Source organism: Ascaphus truei, chromosome 9, assembly GCF_040206685.1.
Source record: "Ascaphus truei isolate aAscTru1 chromosome 9, aAscTru1.hap1, whole genome shotgun sequence".
NCBI classification, from domain to species: Eukaryota; Metazoa; Chordata; class Amphibia; order Anura; family Ascaphidae; genus Ascaphus; species Ascaphus truei.
In genome coordinates, this window is record NC_134491.1 from 56,788,004 (window position 1) to 56,808,472 (window position 20,469).

General features: G+C 40.5%; 1 protein-coding gene across 4 annotated transcripts in view; it reads left to right on the forward strand.

Annotated features, from left to right (window-relative positions):
* Positions 1-20,469, forward strand: part of CDC42BPB (CDC42 binding protein kinase beta) — a 69,833-nt gene that overhangs the window by 45,602 nt on the left and 3,762 nt on the right. For 2 of the 4 annotated variants that reach the window (XM_075615017.1, XM_075615018.1), the window contains exons 16-35: positions 1,356-1,461; positions 1,878-2,002; positions 2,860-2,965; positions 3,804-3,854; positions 6,072-6,220; positions 6,790-6,884; positions 6,977-7,056; positions 9,344-9,436; positions 10,373-10,450; positions 11,242-11,347; positions 12,435-12,571; positions 13,543-13,682; positions 14,610-14,691; positions 15,008-15,227; positions 15,563-15,625; positions 15,754-16,350; positions 17,279-17,376; positions 17,466-17,550; positions 19,651-19,771; positions 20,039-20,156. In XM_075615017.1, coding sequence (XP_075471132.1) covers positions 1,356-1,461; positions 1,878-2,002; positions 2,860-2,965; positions 3,804-3,854; positions 6,072-6,220; positions 6,790-6,884; positions 6,977-7,056; positions 9,344-9,436; positions 10,373-10,450; positions 11,242-11,347; positions 12,435-12,571; positions 13,543-13,682; positions 14,610-14,691; positions 15,008-15,227; positions 15,563-15,625; positions 15,754-16,350; positions 17,279-17,376; positions 17,466-17,550; positions 19,651-19,771; positions 20,039-20,156 — 2,650 coding nt within the window. The remainder of the gene's footprint in view (positions 1-1,355; positions 1,462-1,877; positions 2,003-2,859; positions 2,966-3,803; positions 3,855-6,071; positions 6,221-6,789; positions 6,885-6,976; positions 7,057-9,343; positions 9,437-10,372; positions 10,451-11,241; positions 11,348-12,434; positions 12,572-13,542; positions 13,683-14,609; positions 14,692-15,007; positions 15,228-15,562; positions 15,626-15,753; positions 16,351-17,278; positions 17,377-17,465; positions 17,551-19,650; positions 19,772-20,038; positions 20,157-20,469) is intronic. The other 2 variants (XM_075615019.1, XM_075615020.1) reach the window with 1 other exon arrangement.

The window sequence follows — 20,469 nt, forward strand, 5'->3', positions numbered from 1 at the left end:
TCATAAGAAATACAATGTTTTTGAAGTGAAACTTCTTTGCTGGCACCTAGTAAATTGTCATAAGACAAAACTCCATGGAGACGAAAATGCGTAACAGACGTAAGGCGCGCACTCGCTGGCTCAAAATTCTCACATCACTAAAAATCCTTCATGGAGACGAAAAAGCAATCGGGCGCGTGCTGCCCCTTACCTGATACTCGTGCGGGCGCAGAAGCAGCAGCAGCAGCATGCGTGCGTGTATACATACACAAACAAAAGGAACGGTGTTATTAGAGGTATTCCCAGTGAGTACAAATATAGAAGTGTAAATAGCAAAAAATGTAAGAAATCTACCATTTATAATTAAAAAAATGGAGAAGTGCAAAATATGCAAGGTGCATAAACATATAACACATGAATTGTATATAGATTAATATAATATAGTAACTGTAATAATTATAACAAACAAAAGAGGGGGTGTGAGCCGAGCACGCGCGTTCTAAGTGAAACTTCCTTGCGTTTTGTCACTGAATTTGGATTTTGATTGAATGAAAGACTTTTGAGAGTAACGGCATTTAGATACTTTACAATCCAAAATATATGTATCTTACTTTACTTATAATAAGTCAATTATATAATGTATTACAAGTGATATATGATAAAAAGGGCTACTCAAAGCTCAAAACAGAAGGCAGGAAGAAAAAAATATAATAATACTTGATATAATACAGGACAACAGTTGCTAAATGTGAGGGACATTGAAGCGATGGGTCCGTTGCAGTTGGGGGAGGTGACCAAGACAGGGTGAGCAGTGACCGAAATCCAATGGATAAACGCTATTAGGGATATGAACATGGCAGAGGAAATATATAATTATACCTCTGTAGTCCCGTTTCTAGCTCTCCGTGAACTGCGTCCCCTCGTGATGTGGGGCACTGAGAAGTGCGCCGTCCTCTCTCCGATGGCTCTGTGGCGTTCCCGAGTGCCGGTGATGTGTGTCACAGCCTCCGGTCCATCCGGGAACACTCCGCCAAGTCTGTAGGTTCCACGTGAATATCCTCGGTGATTCGGGATCCCATGTAGCGCGCCCTCACCGCAACTGTGCGTCCCACCAATCGTCAGACAACATGAACAGGGGAAGGATTGCCAATCCTTCCCCTGTTCATGTATTCCAAGTGATACTGTGGAAATTTTTGCAAAAATTAAACTCAAAGTCTTCCATTCAATCAATAACATCAAAATACAATTTCAGTGACAAATCACAAAGAAGTGTCACTTAGAAAGCGTGTGCTCGGCATCTCCCCCCCCCCCTTCTTTTCTTATGTTGGTTGCACAGTGCATGCTCACTGTTCTTGTGATCCCTAACTCTCTCCCAGGCACAGTGAGATGGAGGAAGCTGTGGGAACTGTGAAGGACAAATATGAGAGGGAGAGGAATATTCTTTTGGAAGAGAATAAGAAATTTTCCACTGAAGCAGAAACGGTAAGTTTTTTTATTTGTGTTCTTTCTAGAGTAATTTGGGGCTGTAGTGCGAGGAGAGAGCAGCTTGTTTGGGGATTTCTGTTCTGGGGTGCAGTCAGAATCCTTTAGCCCAGAGGTGGAAAACGCCTGTCCTCAAGGGCCACCAACAGGTAAGATATTGGGGATATCCCTGCTTCAGCACAGGTGGCTCTGCCATTGACTGAGCCACTGATTGAGCCATTAGTGACCGTTGAGAACTGGAGTTGGCCACACCTGCATTACAGGTAGCTTAGTGACTTTCAGACCGAATTCTTTGTATTCTGTGTTTCTTATCTTGGTATGTTGCTGGAGCTACTGCTATAAAAGTAAATTGGAAGTTATTTTGTAGGTCCCAGTAGTATGAGACTACTTTTTAATGTGTCTATATTATTTTTCAGCTTTGTTCTTTTGTGGATACGTTGACTGCCCAAAACAGACAACTTGAAGATGAACTGCAAGACCTAACAGCCAAAAAGGAGTCGGTCGGTCATTGGGAAGCTCAGATTGCAGAAATCATTCAGTGGTATGTTTCATTGTTTATGCAATATTTCTAATCTCCAGAAATATTTTCTATAATTTGTACCAGTGTTTACATCTCTCCAGTGTTGTCTTTATCCTCTCAACATCACTCTGTAAAACTGTTAGAATTTCTGTTTTTATCTACACAGTTTTAATTTGTATGGTATCTGATTTGCATACTTATGACATCATTTTACTAATACCATCTGCAGAAAAATATATAGCTTGCTTCTCTTCGTTGCTTGTTAATTATATGTAGCAGATAAAATTGTGTCGGTAGTCTACTCCTTATGAGTAGATTAGTTTAAAAAAAAAAAAAAATTTACATGTACAACACTATTAATTGAAACCTTTTTTTTATTTGCACCAACAGGCAGTCGATAAGAATGCTCTCTTTAAGTAATTGCAATTACTACACTTGACAAATTCTTCCATTTTTTTCCCCCCTGAAAAACTACCACTGTACATAGAACTTTAAGAAAGAATATAAGCTAGTATCACTTTTATAAAAAAAAATAATGTATAATCTAGAAAATACACTATTGTAACTTTTAACCTGCAACTAAAGTTTAGTTTGTTTATAACCATTTAGCTGTGTATTTTCCGTCATTATACAACATCACATGAAACGACAGCAGCATGGATTCCTGACTCACAACTCGCGATTAATTTCTTTGAAATGTCTGCAACATAGCTAGGAACACACTGCAGCGTTAGTGGTACCTGACACTGATGTGCGTTACCAGTCGTTTTGGACAGATGTTACTGATGTTACACCTTTTTATATTGTCTATATTAACAATAATTAAACTTTCGCTTATGGTTTGTCCTTTTTTTCCCCTCCCCTCCTCTTCTCATCAGGGTAAGTGATGAAAAAGATGCCCGTGGGTATCTTCAAGCTTTAGCTTCAAAGATGACAGAAGAACTGGAGTCCTTGAGAAGCTCCAGTCTTGGATCCCGAACACTGGTAGGTTTGCAAACACTTCAATTGTTCTGTACTTTGTTGAATTGTAAGGGCCATAAAAAAAAATAGGTGTAACAGCTTCTCCGTTCTTTATAAATTTCATATTTATTGACTTTTTAGAGGAAAGCGTTCTATTGTTATAGATTAACCTAAACAGGCTTTAGACCAGCCATCCATTTGTTTTTGTTTTACACTGGATTGTAGCAGGGGGCCTTTGGAGCTGAACCCCATTCATTTGAGCTCCAAGGACCCCCTGCTTCTGGAGATATTTACCTCAGCTACCAGGGTTCATGTTATGACAGTGTTTCAAAACTCCTGCGCCCTGCGGGCCAATAGGAAGCCAGGTCATCATCAGATTCAGCTTCCTATTGGCCCACGTGACGCGGGAGCTTTAAAGTTTAAATCCCTGCAAGCCGACCAGAACAGCTACCGACACCTACTACGCAAGCAGGTGTTCCTGGAGCTGAAATTAAAGGGGCCCAGATCCAGGGATCCCCTGCTTTAATGCGAGATTTTTATTTTTAAAGGTGCTTGGATTGCTCCTTTAACCTTCACAGATTTCATTCTGTAGCCCAGTTTCTGTGCACACAAGTCAGTTGTGGTCATTGTTAGTCGAGACCTTCAGATAATAGCGCTGTTACGGAAGATGTAGACATGAGAAATGTGAACAAATACAATCAGCGACAAAATATTAATAAAAAATATTGCAAGATTCAAACTTCGTGCACCCCACGCGCCATTTTGTTTTTTGTAGCATTGACCATATAATCTGTCAATTGTATTTCTAGAATGTGACCATTTCATTTCCAGTAACAAATGTATGTTCTGATTGTTGCTTCAGCATGAATCCTCCTATCCACAAGCCCTGGCCCCTTACAATTCTGATAGGCTGGTGAGTTACATCTGCGAGTCCCACTGATAAAGCGAAACACGAGATCACACTGTTGATACAGTGTATTAATGATTTGCTTTGGTGGTGATGGTGATGATGATGGTGATGGTGGTGGAAACTTTCTAAATACAATAACACGAGACCGTACAAATACCAAACATTTGTTATACCAGAAAACAAAGGTCTGGCATATAATGAATGACCAAGCTGTGTAATGGTTATAATTTTAAAGAATGAACAATGATGGAAGGACACTAATCTGATTTCAAAAAATTATTTATTAGCCAAAAGTAGACCAATGTTTCGGCTGATAGAACAGCCTTTCCGAAGGAGATTATTTTTAGCGGCAATACTACTTTCCAACTTTTTTCTTATTTTGATATATAAAGCTTGTGACAAAGTATAATTGTACATTCTTACCTAAGCTGGCAATCGTTTGGTGCTCCTGTTATAAACTATTAAAATCCTGATTGTGTGACTAGCATAATGGCTGCTTCAGTCAGTGTTACTCAGCAGCTACAATGTATCCTTATATTTCTAGGTAACATTATTTTACAGCTCAAACTGCTGGGAATATTGGCAACCAATTATCCCAAACAGGAAAGTGTTGCAAAGTTCTTGCACTGCTTGGGAGGTGGGTTAAAACCAGTTATTGAAATGAAAGGATGCTTTAAACCATTTAAAATTAGATTGAGTTGAGTATAAACAGACCAGTCCCTATCTACAGAACTTAATTTTTTTTTTGTTTAATCATAAGATTTCACTTTTTGCTGCTTTTTAAAACATTTCAAATATAATTTGCTAGATCACCTGTTTGAAAGAACCTGTTAAAGATACCTTATTCAAAGGAAATTCACACCTCGGTGCAATATAATAATAGCTATATAGTAAGTTGAATGGTATAACAATTTAGCTTATTCTGCAAAAAAAAAATGAAGATTGTGTGTCCCAGAATGTCCTTAAAGTGCCTCTTTAGCGTATCTTTCCAGCGGGATATTACTGCAGTAATAAACCCGTGAAACGACAACATCTTGGCCTTCCTCAGTTCTTGTGCAGGTTAAACATACAAGAGTTGTGATTTTAAAAAAAAAGTGTGCAATCCATGGATTCGTCATGTAGTCTGTAATATATTTAACTCAATCCTGATAATTTTATCTGATTAGTTTTATATAATTTATATTTCTTACGCTGTTCTGTTTGTTGTATTTGATTTGCTCTGTTTTCTTGATTACATTTGTGCTTGAATTTTACTGCAATGTGCCAAACGTGGGGCGCTGTTTGTATTTAAAACAGAAAATGTCATAAGAACAGAAATCTCTGCAGAAAAAATGTCCAGTTCAGAGCCAGTATTGGCCTGAAATGGATTACTCATGTCTCTAGTGGTCTGTAAGCTTAGTATATATTGATATACAGTATGCAGTAAGCGTGATTGAATTCTGTTAAATTGGATGGTGGGATAAATTCCTTTTGTTTCCTCACTGCATAAATAACATCACAACCGCAAAGCTGAAGCATCTTTTGCACAGAACTTAAAGGTGCAGTAAATCCTCAAAAACATTTGTAATCAAATTGGCTCTCACCTAGCAATGCATTGAAAATCCTCCGTTAAATTAGATTTGTTGTGAAATACTCTGGGTCAAAAAAAGGCAATTCCTACGACTACCTCCCCCAATCAACCCACTCCAGCAATTCTTCAAATATTCTTCAAAAGAAAAATTAGGGTAGTGCCGTTAATAGCATATGTTTAAAAAAAAAAATACGTCAAAAGAAATTCATTGCTTTGTAACAATGGCATAATAGTGGTTAATTTAATAACTCATTCCATTCCCGACAGGCTACCACAACCACAAGGGTTCTTGATAATTATTACAGAAACCCACCTTTTTCTATGCTGAAAAAAAGGTTTCTTGGTTTAATACTACAGGGAGTGAACTGGATTGGTGGATGGTGGTTTAGGTATTGTGGCTTTTTCATTGGTGCTTAAATCTGCATGATTAAGACACATGAGGCTCTGGTATTTCTCAATGTGTTATACAACGTTCTAAATGACAAATATTTCAAGAATACATGAGACGGCATACACATCCTTAATTGTGCCAACACGTTGAATTTGACTACACACAATGAAATGATGGGTTCCATGTGTGTAGCATGCTGGGTTTAAGACAGAAGGTCTGTGACTGCTTAGCCGTTATGAGTCTACCTTTATCGCTGCAGGACCCACTTTGGAAGGTACGGCGTAGTCAGAAGCTTGACATGTCGGCGCGGTTAGAGCTGCAGTCTGCTCTGGATGCAGAAATACGAGCCAAACAAGTGGTCCAGGAAGAGCTGAGGAAGGCCAAGGATGCAAACATCTCATTTGAAAGGTATAAAGAAGCTCCTGTTTAATTGCAATTAATTTAATTAATACAGATATTATGAATGTATTAATGAATGTTTGTTTTCAAATCGTTTGGAACCAGTGGTTGCTGCAAATCTGCCATGTGCAAACCTTTCCATCGGACCCCTGGCGAACGCAGAAAAACCCTTTCTGGCGTATAGCCTCTAGCAGAGGTGGCCAACTCCAGTCCTCAAGGCCCACCAACAAATCAGGTTTTCAGGATTTCACTGCTTCAGCACAGTTGTCTCAATCAGTGGCTCAGTCATAATGATTGAGCCACCTGTGCTGAAGCAGGGATATCCTGAAAACCTGATTTGTTGGTGGCCTTTGAGGCCTGGAGTTGGCCGCCCCTGGCCTATTGAACATAAAATTGTTTCTAACAAACCAACGATTTGTTCACTCTTGCTATAGCAACGAGGAGAGCAAAAGTTAGAAAGTGGTTAAGAATTTGGCACAAATGTAACATACTTTCTGCATAGGGCAGGAAAGCGAAGAATGGTGGCAAAAGATGCATATGGAGCATGATTTTTCACATGAGGTTTTTTTTCCCCCTAGCAAATTGAGAGACTCTGAATCCAAACATGAAGATCTCGTGGAAGAAATCGAGAACTTGAAAAAGAAGTTAGAAGACAAATGTAAAGCAGAAAGCGGTAGGTTTACCAAGCCTGCGAGATGACGACATAGGTTATTCTGACCTGGAAAATAACCTTTTAATGATTTTGTGTTGTGGTTTTTTTTCCAGGACTGAAACTTCCAGATTTTCAAGAGTCCATTTTTGAGTATTTTAACACCTCTCCACTGCCACATGATCTTACTTTGAGAGTGAGTATGCCTAATATTTCTTTTGAAGAGGCCAAGTGGGATTAATTTTGCCAGCCAGTTTTGTAGGCCACGTTGTGATCTTGTCTCAGTTTGGAGACCATTTTATTTCAGTAAAAATGTGAGAATTGTAGTTCTGATTTCATGGTTGATTTCTATAGGATTCTTTTTGCACCCCCTCTTCATTAAGATTCAGATCTGATACCTGCCTTTGCTGTACTGCTCTGGTAAATAGTTAAACGTTTTGGTGTGTGAAGTTAGCATAAAAATAATTAGATGCTTTGAATATCGGGGGTGGGGGGGGCATACATTAGCAGTACATTCCCAAATACTGTAATTTCAATCTTCTTACTGCCTCGTGCTTGACTGTTCCTCTAGGTTCACTTTTTTTTAATGAATGGAGTTCTTCCTAGGTACAGTAATATACAAATAAGCCCTTGCCATTCTACTCACAGTGCCATATAACTATAGTAGTTATAATATTAATGTGGTATGGGAAATGCAAGCTATTCTGTTCTTCTTGCATACACCAGTGCCAAGAACGGGTCATTAAGAGCAGCGTCCGAGCATTGTCTATGAAGATTCTAAACACGCACTGCTTGAACCCAGCTCATTTTTTACTAGGCTCATCCTTTTTAGGATAGTTAAGGCTAGGGTGGCCAACTCCAGTCCTCAAGGGCCACCAACAGGTCAGGGTCACACCTGTGCTGAAGGAGCGATATCCTGAAAACCTGACCTGTTTGTGACCCTTGAGGACAGGAAGTGCCCATCTCTGTTTTAGGCATCCCTAAAAACATTAAACAAAATTGGAGTGACTTGATTGTTACTCATTAGGAGACTTGGGCCCATACCTGTATTCTTATATTGGCCACATTGATAACCCAGCGCATACATATACATATATATATAATTTATTAATTTTTTGGGGGGGGTTTTAAGTGATTATTTTTGTCCCTCGTATCTGTTACAACAAAGGAGTCCGTTTCTTCTGCGTCTGCATCCTCATTGCTAGCCTTTTGGGAAGAAGTAAGTTTGCTCACAGCTTTGTCATTGTAACCCGTGACCTAACTGTAAAGCCAACATCCTATAACCTAGTACAAGGGTGGCCAACTGTAGTCCTGAAGGGCTACCAACAGGCCAGGCTGGGGATATCCCTGCTTCAGCACAGGTAGCTTAATAATTATAATTAAGCCACCTGCTGAAGCAGGGATATCCTGAACCGATCATATTGGTGTCCCTTCAGGACTGGAGTTAGTCACCCTTGACCTAGTAGGCATTTGCCTCCTTTTTAACCCCTTCCTATACCAATTATATCAAACTCATTTCGTCTTCGATTAACATGAGACCGGTGGGTTTATTTTAAGAACGCATCTCAATAACAAAGTCAAAATATAAACCAGTGTTGTTGTCATCTGTGTAATCCGTTTACATTCATCCAACCATACTAGTTTTTAAGTTGTCATTTGTCATCTATATGTAAAAAAAAAGTAGCATTGCCTTCTGCCTATTTAACTATAATGCAAATGTTGCCTTGTAGTATTTGATTGGGAATATAAACAGCATTTCAGTGACAGCCCAGGAGAAGGTTATAGTTTAATTTAGTCCCATAAAGTGAAAAATGTACCTGGCCAGAGTTTCCCGTTTCCATTTAGAGAATGCATATTCTGTGATCCTTTTTATTAAGCCCTGCAAGCTCGTTAAGTTGTTTTATTTAAGAACAAAGGAAACCATTCCAAGAATTGGGGAACTTTAATATTGGTGACTCAAAATGATATATATATATATATACTGTGTAGTGCCATATACATATTTATTTTAACTTTTACATATATTTGACGTAATGATTTCCACAACATAATCTGCTTTAGTTATCCACTTATTTTGTTTTTAAGACAGATGCGTCACTTTGTTTTGTTTTTGTGCAAATATGGTTAAAATGATTATATTATAAAGAAAGCTATTTTATTATTGCAAAGTTGTATGATTTTCATTAGTTCTTTATTTCTGCGAGTGCGGTAATCCTTTTTTTTTTTTTTTTTTTTAAGATAGAGTAGCTAGGAACATCTTATTCAAAAGCCAGAGTCGTGGTTCTTGTCAAACAGGCCTGGTTCTGCGCTTTTTGTTGGAAGCGTGATCTTTTTATAGTCCCACTTTTTGGAAGTGTTTCAAATCTTGCTTGCGTTCTTCCATGAAGTATAACACGGAGTCCTAGATCTTTCTGTAGGAATTGAGCTGGATAACCAATACATAGAGGACTTTTTCCATGTTAAATGTTCATTGTATTTTCCAGACTAGTACGATTAGTGAGCACGATATCCCTGCTCCCCAACCTGACGTCTCCCCATCATTTTCTGCTCTTGCGACTGAGGAGCAGCATCAAGAGGTAAAAGACTCATTGCATTGTTTGACAGATGTAGCTTTGAATTCTTTGTTTGAATTAGTGATATAAACTGTGGCACCAAAGCTTTAATCTGCAGAAGCTAGTCTCAGTTCCATCTGGAGTTGTTTACATGGTAATAGAGATTGTAGTTCTTTGCAAATAGAGATCTGGTCACTTAACTATAGTATGTAGAGCAGGGTGGCAAACTCCAGTCCTCAAGGGTCACCAATTAGTCAGGTTTTCAGGATATCCCTGCTTCAGCACAGGTGGCTCAGCCTTCGATTGAGCCACCTGTGCTGAAGCAGGGATATCCTGAAAACCTGACCTGTTGGTGGCCTTTGAGGACTGGAGTTGGCCAATCCTGCTCTAACTAATCAGGCAGGTAGCTTGTGATGGTTTCCCTCCTTACTTCTAGACTAGGCATTTGTGCCTAATTAAGCTTACTTTATGAAACCTTTTAGCAAGTTTTGGCCCACGGAGGATGTAACAATAGAAACAGCAAAGCAATCATCTTTGAAAGTTGGATGTTAGATTGGGATACAGAGCTGTTAAATAATGAAAATCGTTTTGTTTTCTCTTGTATTGTGTGTTGCTTCCATCCATGTGCCCTCACTGAATCCAGCCGAGGGTGAAACTGTATTTTAAAAGTTCTGTTTTCCGCTGCAGTAACTGAGCTACAATGTTTTAGTAGACACCATACTTATAAAGATACTGCTGCAGAAATGTTCCTACTATGTTCGTCGGCACTATAAGCGCAGCCTTACAGAGGAGTCTTAAAGTGACTCCTGCTTAAACTCCAAATACCAACCATTTGAACATTGTTAACACTTCTACGTTATGACATTTTGCTTCTTTTAGAGGACGCGCAGCATTACTTATACCCGTTGAAAGACTCCCCTTGACATTCAAAAGTAATCAAAATACTTCTCTTTGATTTAGGAACCAATCCGAACTCAACCAAGGATGCCTACTTCTTTGCCCCCCACTTTTACTCCGCTTTCTCTCTCTATTCTAAAGGTAAGAGCGTTTGGAATTTTAATGGCTGGCTAAAATTCTCTTAATGTATATATTTGAACCTACACCTACAGAATTGACATATGTCACGAGAGGTATTGTCAGGACACTGTACATTATGATTATTTGATTTTACTCTAGTTATTCTATCGTTCCGGTATAGTAAAAGGTCTTCTGTTAAATTGGCTGACTACTGCAAGTTCTTTTCTACTGTGCTGATGAACCGTTCTCACCCAGTGCCATGGGACCAATCTTATCCTCTCCATGACAATAGAGGTGTGTGGTTCATGCTTGACTTCCTGTTTGACTGTGCAGTCAGCACTGCCCATTCCAGTAAGCAGGAAGTTGTGTATAAACTTCTCCCTTCAGAGGATGTTAAATGGTAACGTGCGCTCACGCTTTCCCACGAACTGTTTAACCTTGTGAGTGCTAGCAGGACCCGGACTGACTTTCTCTTGTACAGTATGTTAGATTAGTTCTTTCAGAAGCCAATGTTTGATTTATGTTATAATGTTTCCTCTAGATATGCAAGAAAAACAGACGGGATTTAACAATATTAGGGCCAGATTTGTTTTTTTTAACCACTTTCTGTCAGATGGACTATTGTGTTGCTGCCCCCTCTTGCAGGGGAAGAGTTAAAGGGGGTATTTTATGCAGGGCTATTGTAATGTCTATAAGACTAGATGGGCGTGTTGTGTTGGTGCAGAATGCTGCTACCTGTGCAGATTTTTATGCTTAGTTTACATTTTGACAAATTGAGTCTTGTAAAGGATTTAAAAAGTGTTTTCTTTCAGCCAAAAGCCCACCAGCTTACTATAAAGTCATTCACAAGCCCCACACAGTGCTGTCACTGTACATCTCTCATGGTTGGATTAGTGCGGCAAGGCTATGCATGTGATGGTAAGTGTATGTGAGAAGTACAGCAATTTAAAAAAAAAAATGCTTACAGCTCCTATCAATGAATGTGTTTGAATTCGGTCATAATTTAAATATCTTCTTTCCTCAGCATATGGTTAGCAAATGAACCACCCAGATTATGTTGCTATTGTTTAAGAAGCACTCTATGTACATGCTTATCACTGCCCATTTATGCTTATCACTGCCCATTTGTGCTTATCACTGCCCATTTGTGCTTATCACTGCCCATTTGTGCTTATCACTGCCCGTGTGTGCTTATCACTGCCCGTGTGTGCTTATCACTGCCCATTTGTGCTTATCACTGCCCATTTGTGCTTATCACTGCCCATTTGTGCTTATCACTGCCCATTTGTGCTTATCACTGCCCATTTGTGCTTATCCACTGCCCATTTGTGCTTATCACTGCCCATTTGTGCTTATCACTGCCCATTTGTGCTTATCACTGCCCATTTGTGCTTATCCACTGCCCATTTGTGCTTATCACTGCCCGTGTGTGCTTATCACTGCCCGTGTGTGCTTATCACTGCCCATTTGTGCTTATCACTGCCCATTTGTGCTTATCACTGCCCATTTGTGCTTATCACTGCCCGTGTGTGCTTATCACTGCCCATTTGTGCTTATCACTGCCCATTTGTGCTTATCACTGCCCATTTGTGCTTATCACTGCCCATTTGTGCTTATCACTGCCCATTTGTGCTTATCCACTGCCCATTTGTGCTTATCCACTGCCCATTTGTGCTTATCCACTGCCCATTTGTGCTTATCACTGCCCGTGTGTGCTTATCACTGCCCATTTGTGCTTATCACTGCCCATTTGTGCTTATCACTGCCCATTTGTGCTTATCACTGCCCATTTGTGCTTATCACTGCCCGTTTAGGCTTATCACTGTCATTTGTTTATATGATTCAAATAAGCACTTCCGTGCCAGAGGGTTTAGAAGTATTTTGCAGTACCCTTTTGCACTGTAGTAATGACAGCGCCCTAATCATGTTGGGTGCAAATGAGCTAAAATCAGGCTGTCCAATTGATGTTCTACTTAAATGTATCCGTGTGTTTTCTTTGTTTTAGTGTGTCCCTTTGCATGTCATGTTTCATGCAAGGACAGTTCCTCCCAGCTCTGTCCTATTCCAGCAGAACAGGCCAAAAGACCACTTGGCGTGGACGTACAGAGAGGCATAGGAACTGCTTACAAGGGATACGTTAGGGTGAGCATTTCTACGGAGAAGGAACTGGTTTCCTGGCGCTTAATGCATTCAGGGCACGGAGTCAAACTACCATTTGCAATGGGGCAGTGCCATGGAGCAAGAAAAAAATATTTATATTTATTTTCCTCAGGGTTTTTGACCTCCTTAGGAAGATGTCATCACTCTTAAAGTAATCATGTTACTAGTTTGCCTCCTGTTAAGAACCAATGTTTCCCTTTTCTCTGTGTCTGCGGAGTTCAAACATAACTACACACACACTTTCTCTTTTTGGCTTCATGATTACTATACAACGAATGGACAAAGCAAAAACAACAATGTACCTCTAGTTTTCAGGGCTGACATGAGCTCATCACCAGAAGATGGTAAAAACCCTGCAACGCTTACTTGTCCATCACTTTATTTAGTTTATACAAAGTATTAATGGCACTTCTCCTTTGCAATGCGCTGCGAGCCCCCTGGCAGTGAAGGGAATTGCCTATTAAAGATGTTTGTTCGCTTTTGCCCCAGGTGCAACTCTCTTTAACCCTTTGAGTGCTGTATGGGGTTGTGGGTGACTAGAGTTCCACGGTCCCTCCAGCACAGTGTGGTCACCTGACCCGAGGGTGGCCATTTTGGAGGAAGAGAATGGATCCTCCATTTTCTCACTGGTTAGATAGCGTCCTGCCCTCCATGGGGACGCAGGACGCAATTTAACTCGGGAAAAAAACATGCTCCCTGGGCCTGATGTAATTTCCCCCCCAGACCCTGTGACTGCTACTTCCTGAGGCATCCAAAGGGTTAAAGAACGACCTTTGCCCTCTGTGCTGTAGTCCCATATTTTCAGTAGAGGTGTGGTGTGGGGGGGGGGGGGGTCTGCTCTGCACTTCATAATTGTGCTGTTTTTTTGTAACTTTTATTGCGATCTGTTTTTCATGATCACCTCGCATGGGGCTTTGAATAAATCTAATACATAACAAATCTTCTCCTGACAGATTCCAAAACCCACAGGAGTAAAGAAAGGCTGGCAAAGGGCATATGCTGTCGTCTGTGACTGTAAGCTCTTTTTGTATGATGTCCCAGAAGGAAGAGCTACCCAGCCTGGAGTCATTGCCAGTCAGGTTGTGGATCTCAGGTGTGAATAAGTCAGAATAAGATGTTCGTATGATCATGAAAGTTTTGCACGGCTCTGTGACTTCAGAAGAATATAAAACAGAAGTTTCCCAACCTGTTAAAATAATCAGTGATTTTATGACGTTGCTGTGGAAGCAGCAGTTCAAAACAAAGCTACGGGCCAACTTTCGTCACTGACCTTCCTTTAACCCTTTTGATAGAGCAGGCCGCAACTATTTCAGAGTATTGTTCTGCATGATTTCCTCTGCACCTTTGTAAGCTCTGATCACAGGTCTTTTGTATTTCAGATGGCACCTGTATGTGCCAGTATTGATCAAGAGGCAAATCACCACGTGACAATATTCTCTTGTTAACTTAACGAGCCGGTCTGCCTATATGGGTTTATTTTATTTTTTTAAATATATATATATATATACAGTATATATATTTTTTTTTACTCCCATTTAAATTTTAAAATGTTATTTTTTTACATGGTTGGATGCAGGGCTTCCCCCTGAGCTAAACGCCGCTCTCTCAGCTGCGAGGATACCACAGTTCCTGAGATACTAATGAAGTTACTGAGTTGAAATCTCCCTAAGTAGAAACAAAATGGCTGCCAAATCTCCGACCAATAGGAAGCTGCAGTTGTGGCTTTCTATTGGCTGGCCATTTAAATCCCTTTCATAAAACAGGCCGTAATACCTGTAACTTTACCAGTAATTATCTCATGAACCGCGGAGTCTCTGCAGCTGATGAATGTGGTTCAGCTCTGCTGGACACACACACACACACACACGTACGTTGAGGGGGATTGCTCCTTTAAATAGGTGTTTCTAATTTTAGCTTTTGTAACGAATATTGCCAATGCATTAGCTTGTATGACCAGGTATATTCACTGTCATTTTGTGTGTAATGTACCCCCCACCCCCCTCCCTTTTCCCATCTACAGAGATGAAGACTTCTCCGTGAGCTCTGTGTTGGCATCGGATGTGATACATGCCACTCGCAAGGACATTCCATGTATATTTAGGGTAAGCTTAGTATGAAATGTGTACTTTAATGTTTAATTATACAGTAAAGAGAGAATAATGTAGAATTGTGCTGTATAATTAATTCATCTTAAAGAAGTGTGAAACAGTTGGGTAACTTAAGTGACAAATAAAGAAACGGGAGTTTTTTGTGTTGGTGGGCTGTTTTGTGGTTCCGCTGTGGTATAATTTAGAGGATGTGAAACTTGTCATTTAATCCAAATAGCCTTCATACCCCTGCACCTAAGAGGATTTAATCAGTAGCGACTGTGGTAGTGGTTTATCGACCCTCTATTCATTTTTGTACTTGGCTGTGAAGGTGACAGCCTCTCTTCTAGGTTCTCCTTCCAAGACCACTTCTTCTCTTCTGATCCTAGCCGAGAACGAAAATGAGAAGAGGAAATGGGTTGGAATCCTGGAAGGCCTGCAAGCGATCTTGCACAAAAACAAACTGAGAAACACGGTGGTCCATGTTCCACAGGAAGCTTATGACAGCACCTTGCCGCTTATTAAAGCGGTAGCGACTGCCGCTATCATAGGTATGAACATTTTCAAATATGCTAGTGAGAGGTCGTTTTTTTACTTTATTAGGTATTTGTTCATTTGTTCTTTAACAAGGGAGAGGAAGAAAATATAAAAACTCATTTTTTTAGGTCCAAAAAACACACATTGGCCCAATGGGACGGACACACGCTGATTCTCATCAACTACTATAAAATTACTATTTTACGTGAAAGTTACAACAAACTAGTTTCTTCATTACATTTCAAGTCTAATCACGGGGAAACTGGATTTTATTACACTTGGCATATCCTAGATCTAAGAAAATATTGCCACATTTTGTTTTAATAGTACCATATACTTTTTACCCTAGATCGCGATCGAATAGCTGTTGGCACAGAAGAAGGGCTGTATGTAATAGAGCTGACAAGAGACGGTACGTTAATATTTTATATATATATTATTTTTTTAGAAAACCTATAGGCTTCTATATCTTTTTCACTGTACATTTTAGAATGCTAAGCAATCATGCTCACTAGGTGACGATGTGTTTTGTCATTGCAGTGATAGTTCGTGCTGCTGATTGTAAGAAAGTGTACCAGATTGAACTAGCTCCCAAAGAGAAAATCGTTGTCCTTGTGTGTGGTCGAAACCACCATGTTCACCTGTTCCCTTGGTCCTCCCTGGACGGATCGGAGGGCAGCTTTGACATAAAGCTGCCAGAGTCTAAAGGCTGCCAGTTTATTACAACGGGAACTCTGAAGAAATTGTCCTCGTCTTGCTTGTTTGTGGCAGTCAAACGACAGATTCTTTGTTATGAAATCTATAGAACTAAACCCTTCCACAAGAAGTTCAATGAAATTACAGCTCCAGGAAATGTACAATGGATGGCGGTGTTTAAGGACAGGCTTTGTGTTGGCTACCAATCTGGATTCTGTCTGTTGAACATCCATGGAGAGGGACAGTCTATAAACCTGGTAAATCCTAGCGACTCCTCACTTGCCTTCCTGTTCCAGCAGCCGTTTGATGCCCTCTGTGCAGTGGAGCTCAGTGATGAGGAATACCTGCTTTGCTTCAGCCACATGGGCGTATACGTTGATTCGCAAGGCCGAAGGTCACGCTTGCAGGAGCTAATGTGGCCAGCAACTCCTGTCGCCTGTAGTATGTATATTATTTTGTTGCCTTACTCCTATTCCTGCTTTACTTGTTGCTGCTTTATGTGCTCATGCAATTTGAAATTGCATACATCCCATCATGAGAATACAGGATACAAATTACGGACAGGAGTAAATACATTAACTTTAGCCCCGGAGACCCCCCGTTTCCAGTGATACTTACATCCTTAGGGGGTAAGGAGTTTAAATGTCTCGGACAAGCGGGACAATAGGAAGCTGCACCGGATGACGTCACCGCTTCCTAAAGACCTGCGTGACATTTAAACGCCGCCATTTCATTAGGCCCACTGTTCCCTGCCTACAGAGATATCTGCACCCTCTTCGAATATAAATATCTCTGGAAGCAAGTGGACCCCGGAGCAGAAATTAGCACAGTTCTGCTCCGGAGATCCCCGGCTTCAATCCTGTTTTAATAGTTTATTTATTTAAAACAATAAATGAAACCTGTATTTCTGTTTTAACTTGGTGTCATTTAAGTTTTTTTGCTGCTTGTCGGACACTTCAATATAGCAAACGCTTATGCATCTAAATTTAGCATAGGTTGAACTTGATGGATGTACAGTGTCTCTTTTTCAACCTCATCTACTATGTAATAAGGTAACTATGTGTTATACTTGTCGTAAATATTTTTAATGGACTAGTTATTTTGAAAGGTGGTCTTTCTAAAGAAAAGGTTTTAGACTTATTATATTTCTAATTTTGCTTCATTGTATTTATTTTCAGAAGAGAACCCAGGTACATTTATATTGGATAAATTCCAGGGGGAGAAACAATTGTAACCAATTTGTAGTACACATTACACACATTGCAACATGAGGTGGGACTTACTGGGTGAGAATGTATTATATCTTTGGCTTGGAACTGAAGAGAAGTTTTTGTTTTTAAATTGTCTTGTTTTTTTGTTTTTTTTGTAGGTTGTACCTCTTCTTTTGTTACCGTATACAGTGAGTATGGAATTGATGTATTTGATGCCTCCTCCATGGAATGGGCTCAGACTATTGGATTAAGAAGGGTGAGTTGTAGAAACGATGACGTTTTCTCAATTTAATTCAAGTGATAATGTTATTGACTTTTTTTTTTTTTTTGTTAAAAAAAAAATAGATCAAGCCATTAAACGTGGAAGGTACCCTGAATTTATTGAATTCTGAGCCCCCTCGTCTCCTGTATTTGAAGAATACGTATTCAGGTTTGTTTTTCTAAGGGGGATCTTCAACCAACTCCTATTTGTGTGTTCTGGGTCATAAAATAAAAAATATATATCTCTTATCGGGCAAATACATTTTCCCGTGGTTTTCATTTTTTGTTGTTAAGGAACCCTATAATTATATTATGAAATTCTGAGGAAACCAAATCAGATGCATTGTAAGGAACCCCAACCCTCTCTAATAGCGTGTCTGAGATCAGATGCACTGTAAGGAACCCCAACCCTCTCTAATAGCGCGTCTGAGATCAGATGCATTGTAAGGAACCCCAACCCTCTCTAATAGCGTGTCTGAGATCAGATGCATTGTAAGGAACCCCAACCCTCTCTAATAGCGCGTCTGAGATCAGATGCATTGTAAGGAACCCCAACCCTCTCTAATAGCGTGTCTGAGATCAGATGCACTGTAAGGAACCCCAACCCTCTCTAATAGCGCGTCTGAGATCAGATGCATTGTAAGGAACCCCAACCCTCTCTAATAGCGTGTCTGAGATCAGATGCATTGTAAGGAACCCCAACCCTCTCTAATAGCGCGTCTGAGATCAGATACATTGTAAGGAACCCCAACCCTCTCTAATAGCGCGTCTGAGATCAGATGCATTGTAAGGAACCCCAACCCTCTCTAATAGCGTGTCTGAGATCAGATGCATTGTAAGTAACCCCAACCCTCTCTAACAGCGCGTCTGAGATCAGATGCATTGTAAGGAACCCCAACCCTCTCTAATAGCGCGTCTGAGATCAGATGCATTGTAAGGAACCCCAACCCTCTCTAATAGCGTGTCTGAGATCAGGTGCATTGTGAAGTCTTCTGTATTTTTGTTACAATTTTCAAATGACCTGAAAATTGCAGGGAACCCTTTAGGGGATACCCGTGGAACCCAATGGAACCTCTGTTGGAAAACACTGCTGTAGTGTGTGTGGTATTTGGATTGCTGCTCTACAGAACAGAAATTGGAAAATGAATCAGAAATGATACTGTAGCAGTCTTCCATAAAATAAATACTATATTGCAGGGGTGCGCAAATTGGGAGGCGTGCCCCCCAGGGGGGGGGGGCGGGAGATTTGTCTGGGGGCGCGCAGAGGTCCTGCACTCTTCCCCCAGGAAATTAAATTAAATGCCGGGGGATCGTATAAGGCCTTTGCAACAATAAAACTTACCGGGATTGCGTGACGCCTCTCCATGGCAACCTGACGTCACGTGACCTCAGAGTGTCATTTGACGCAGCTGCCAGGTAGGCGGGGGGGGGGGGGCGCGAGCTCTGGAGCAGGCAGACGGGGGGCACAGCAGGAAATGTTTGCGCTTCCCTGCTATATTGTTACATGGTTGTGATGTTAAAAGCTTACTGTCCATGCTAAGCATCTCAGTAATGACACAAAGCAATTCATTTTTTAGTTAGGATTTCGCCAGTTAACGAGCTTAGAGTATACACAGGTCTGTTAATGTCCTTAGTGTAGCCAGTAAATATTCATTTAGAGGGCACACAATATAAATTCGTAATTCGTCTGTCCATTAGTAATCTGTTTTGATACAGCACCAGCAGAGTCTGTAGTGCTGTACAAAGATTTTTAGTGGCATGATAGGGCCTTACAGGATTGCATTCGAGCATATGCTTGTGGTGGTTATGTACATGGGCCCAGATTCACTTAGGTCCATGTAATGGTAAAGTTGTATTCACTAAAGCACATAACGGGACATGAATCAGGATTGACTTCAGAAAAAGCATGGAGTTCGGAATTTCAGCCATTATTCTAAATGATATACAAATGACTAAACTCCGTTAAGGTTAATGCCAGGAAATAACACAGCGTTCCGTCGTGCCTAACTCTGGCATCCCTCTTATCCTTGCCCGGTTTCCATATCTGGTTGAGAGTAACGTGAAACATGCGCTATGCTAATGAGCTCAACTAAACCGTTATTTTTGTATATGATTAATTTAGTGAGTGTGTCCTTAATGCAGGGGTCTTAATGGCCAGTCCTGTTTTAGGTAGCATCCACATTATTTGCCCTGATGTAACAGCTCTCGGTGAATCTTGGCATCATATAGCCATATTGTTAAGAACATTGCATTTCCTGTCCATTTGCAGAGGAGGCGGCGCTCACTGTGCCGGAAACATCTGATAACAGCAAAAAACAAATGCTTCGGACCAGGAGTAAGAGGAGATTTGTCTTCAAGGTGCCAGAAGAAGAGAGGCTGCAGCAAAGAAGGTTAGCGGCTCCACCCATTGGTGACATTTCCTGTTTAACCAGTGACTTCTCAATGTTGTATTGCAAAACACTACATACGTTATTGACACCATCAGGAGTGGTCAACTCCAGGCCTCAAAGGCCACCGACAGGTCAGGTTTTAAGAATATCCCTGCTTCAGCACAGGTGGCTCAATCAGTGGCTCAGTCGGAGACTGAAGTTGGTTGTAATCCAAAGTATTTTAGATATCAAACAAAGTTTCATGTTGGTAATATGTTCTTGTTTTAGAGAAATGCTGAGAGATCCCGAACTAAGGTCAAGAATGATCTCAAACCCGACCAATTTTAACCATGTGGCTCACATGGGACCCGGCGATGGAATGCAAGTCCTCATGGATCTTCCTCTGGTAAAATTAACTTTTATTTTTACAATTCCAGCCATGTTTGTATTTACAGTATGTCTGTCACTTAATGCAAATCCTGGTTTATTCTGTGCGTACAGTGCTTGTATAATTAAGTAATTGGTCATTATCCTTCGTTTTCTTGTTTGCCATTAAAATAAGAGAGCGAATTTCCTCCCCCCTCATCCTCTCGAAACTCTGCTCCGATATCGCCTCCAGCAAGCTTTGAGCCCGCGTATCACATGAGCGTTCTCTCTGCAGAATGAGCAATGCATCCTGCAAGGCCTCTCTCTGTCATCCTTTTCCTGTCCCTCCTCCA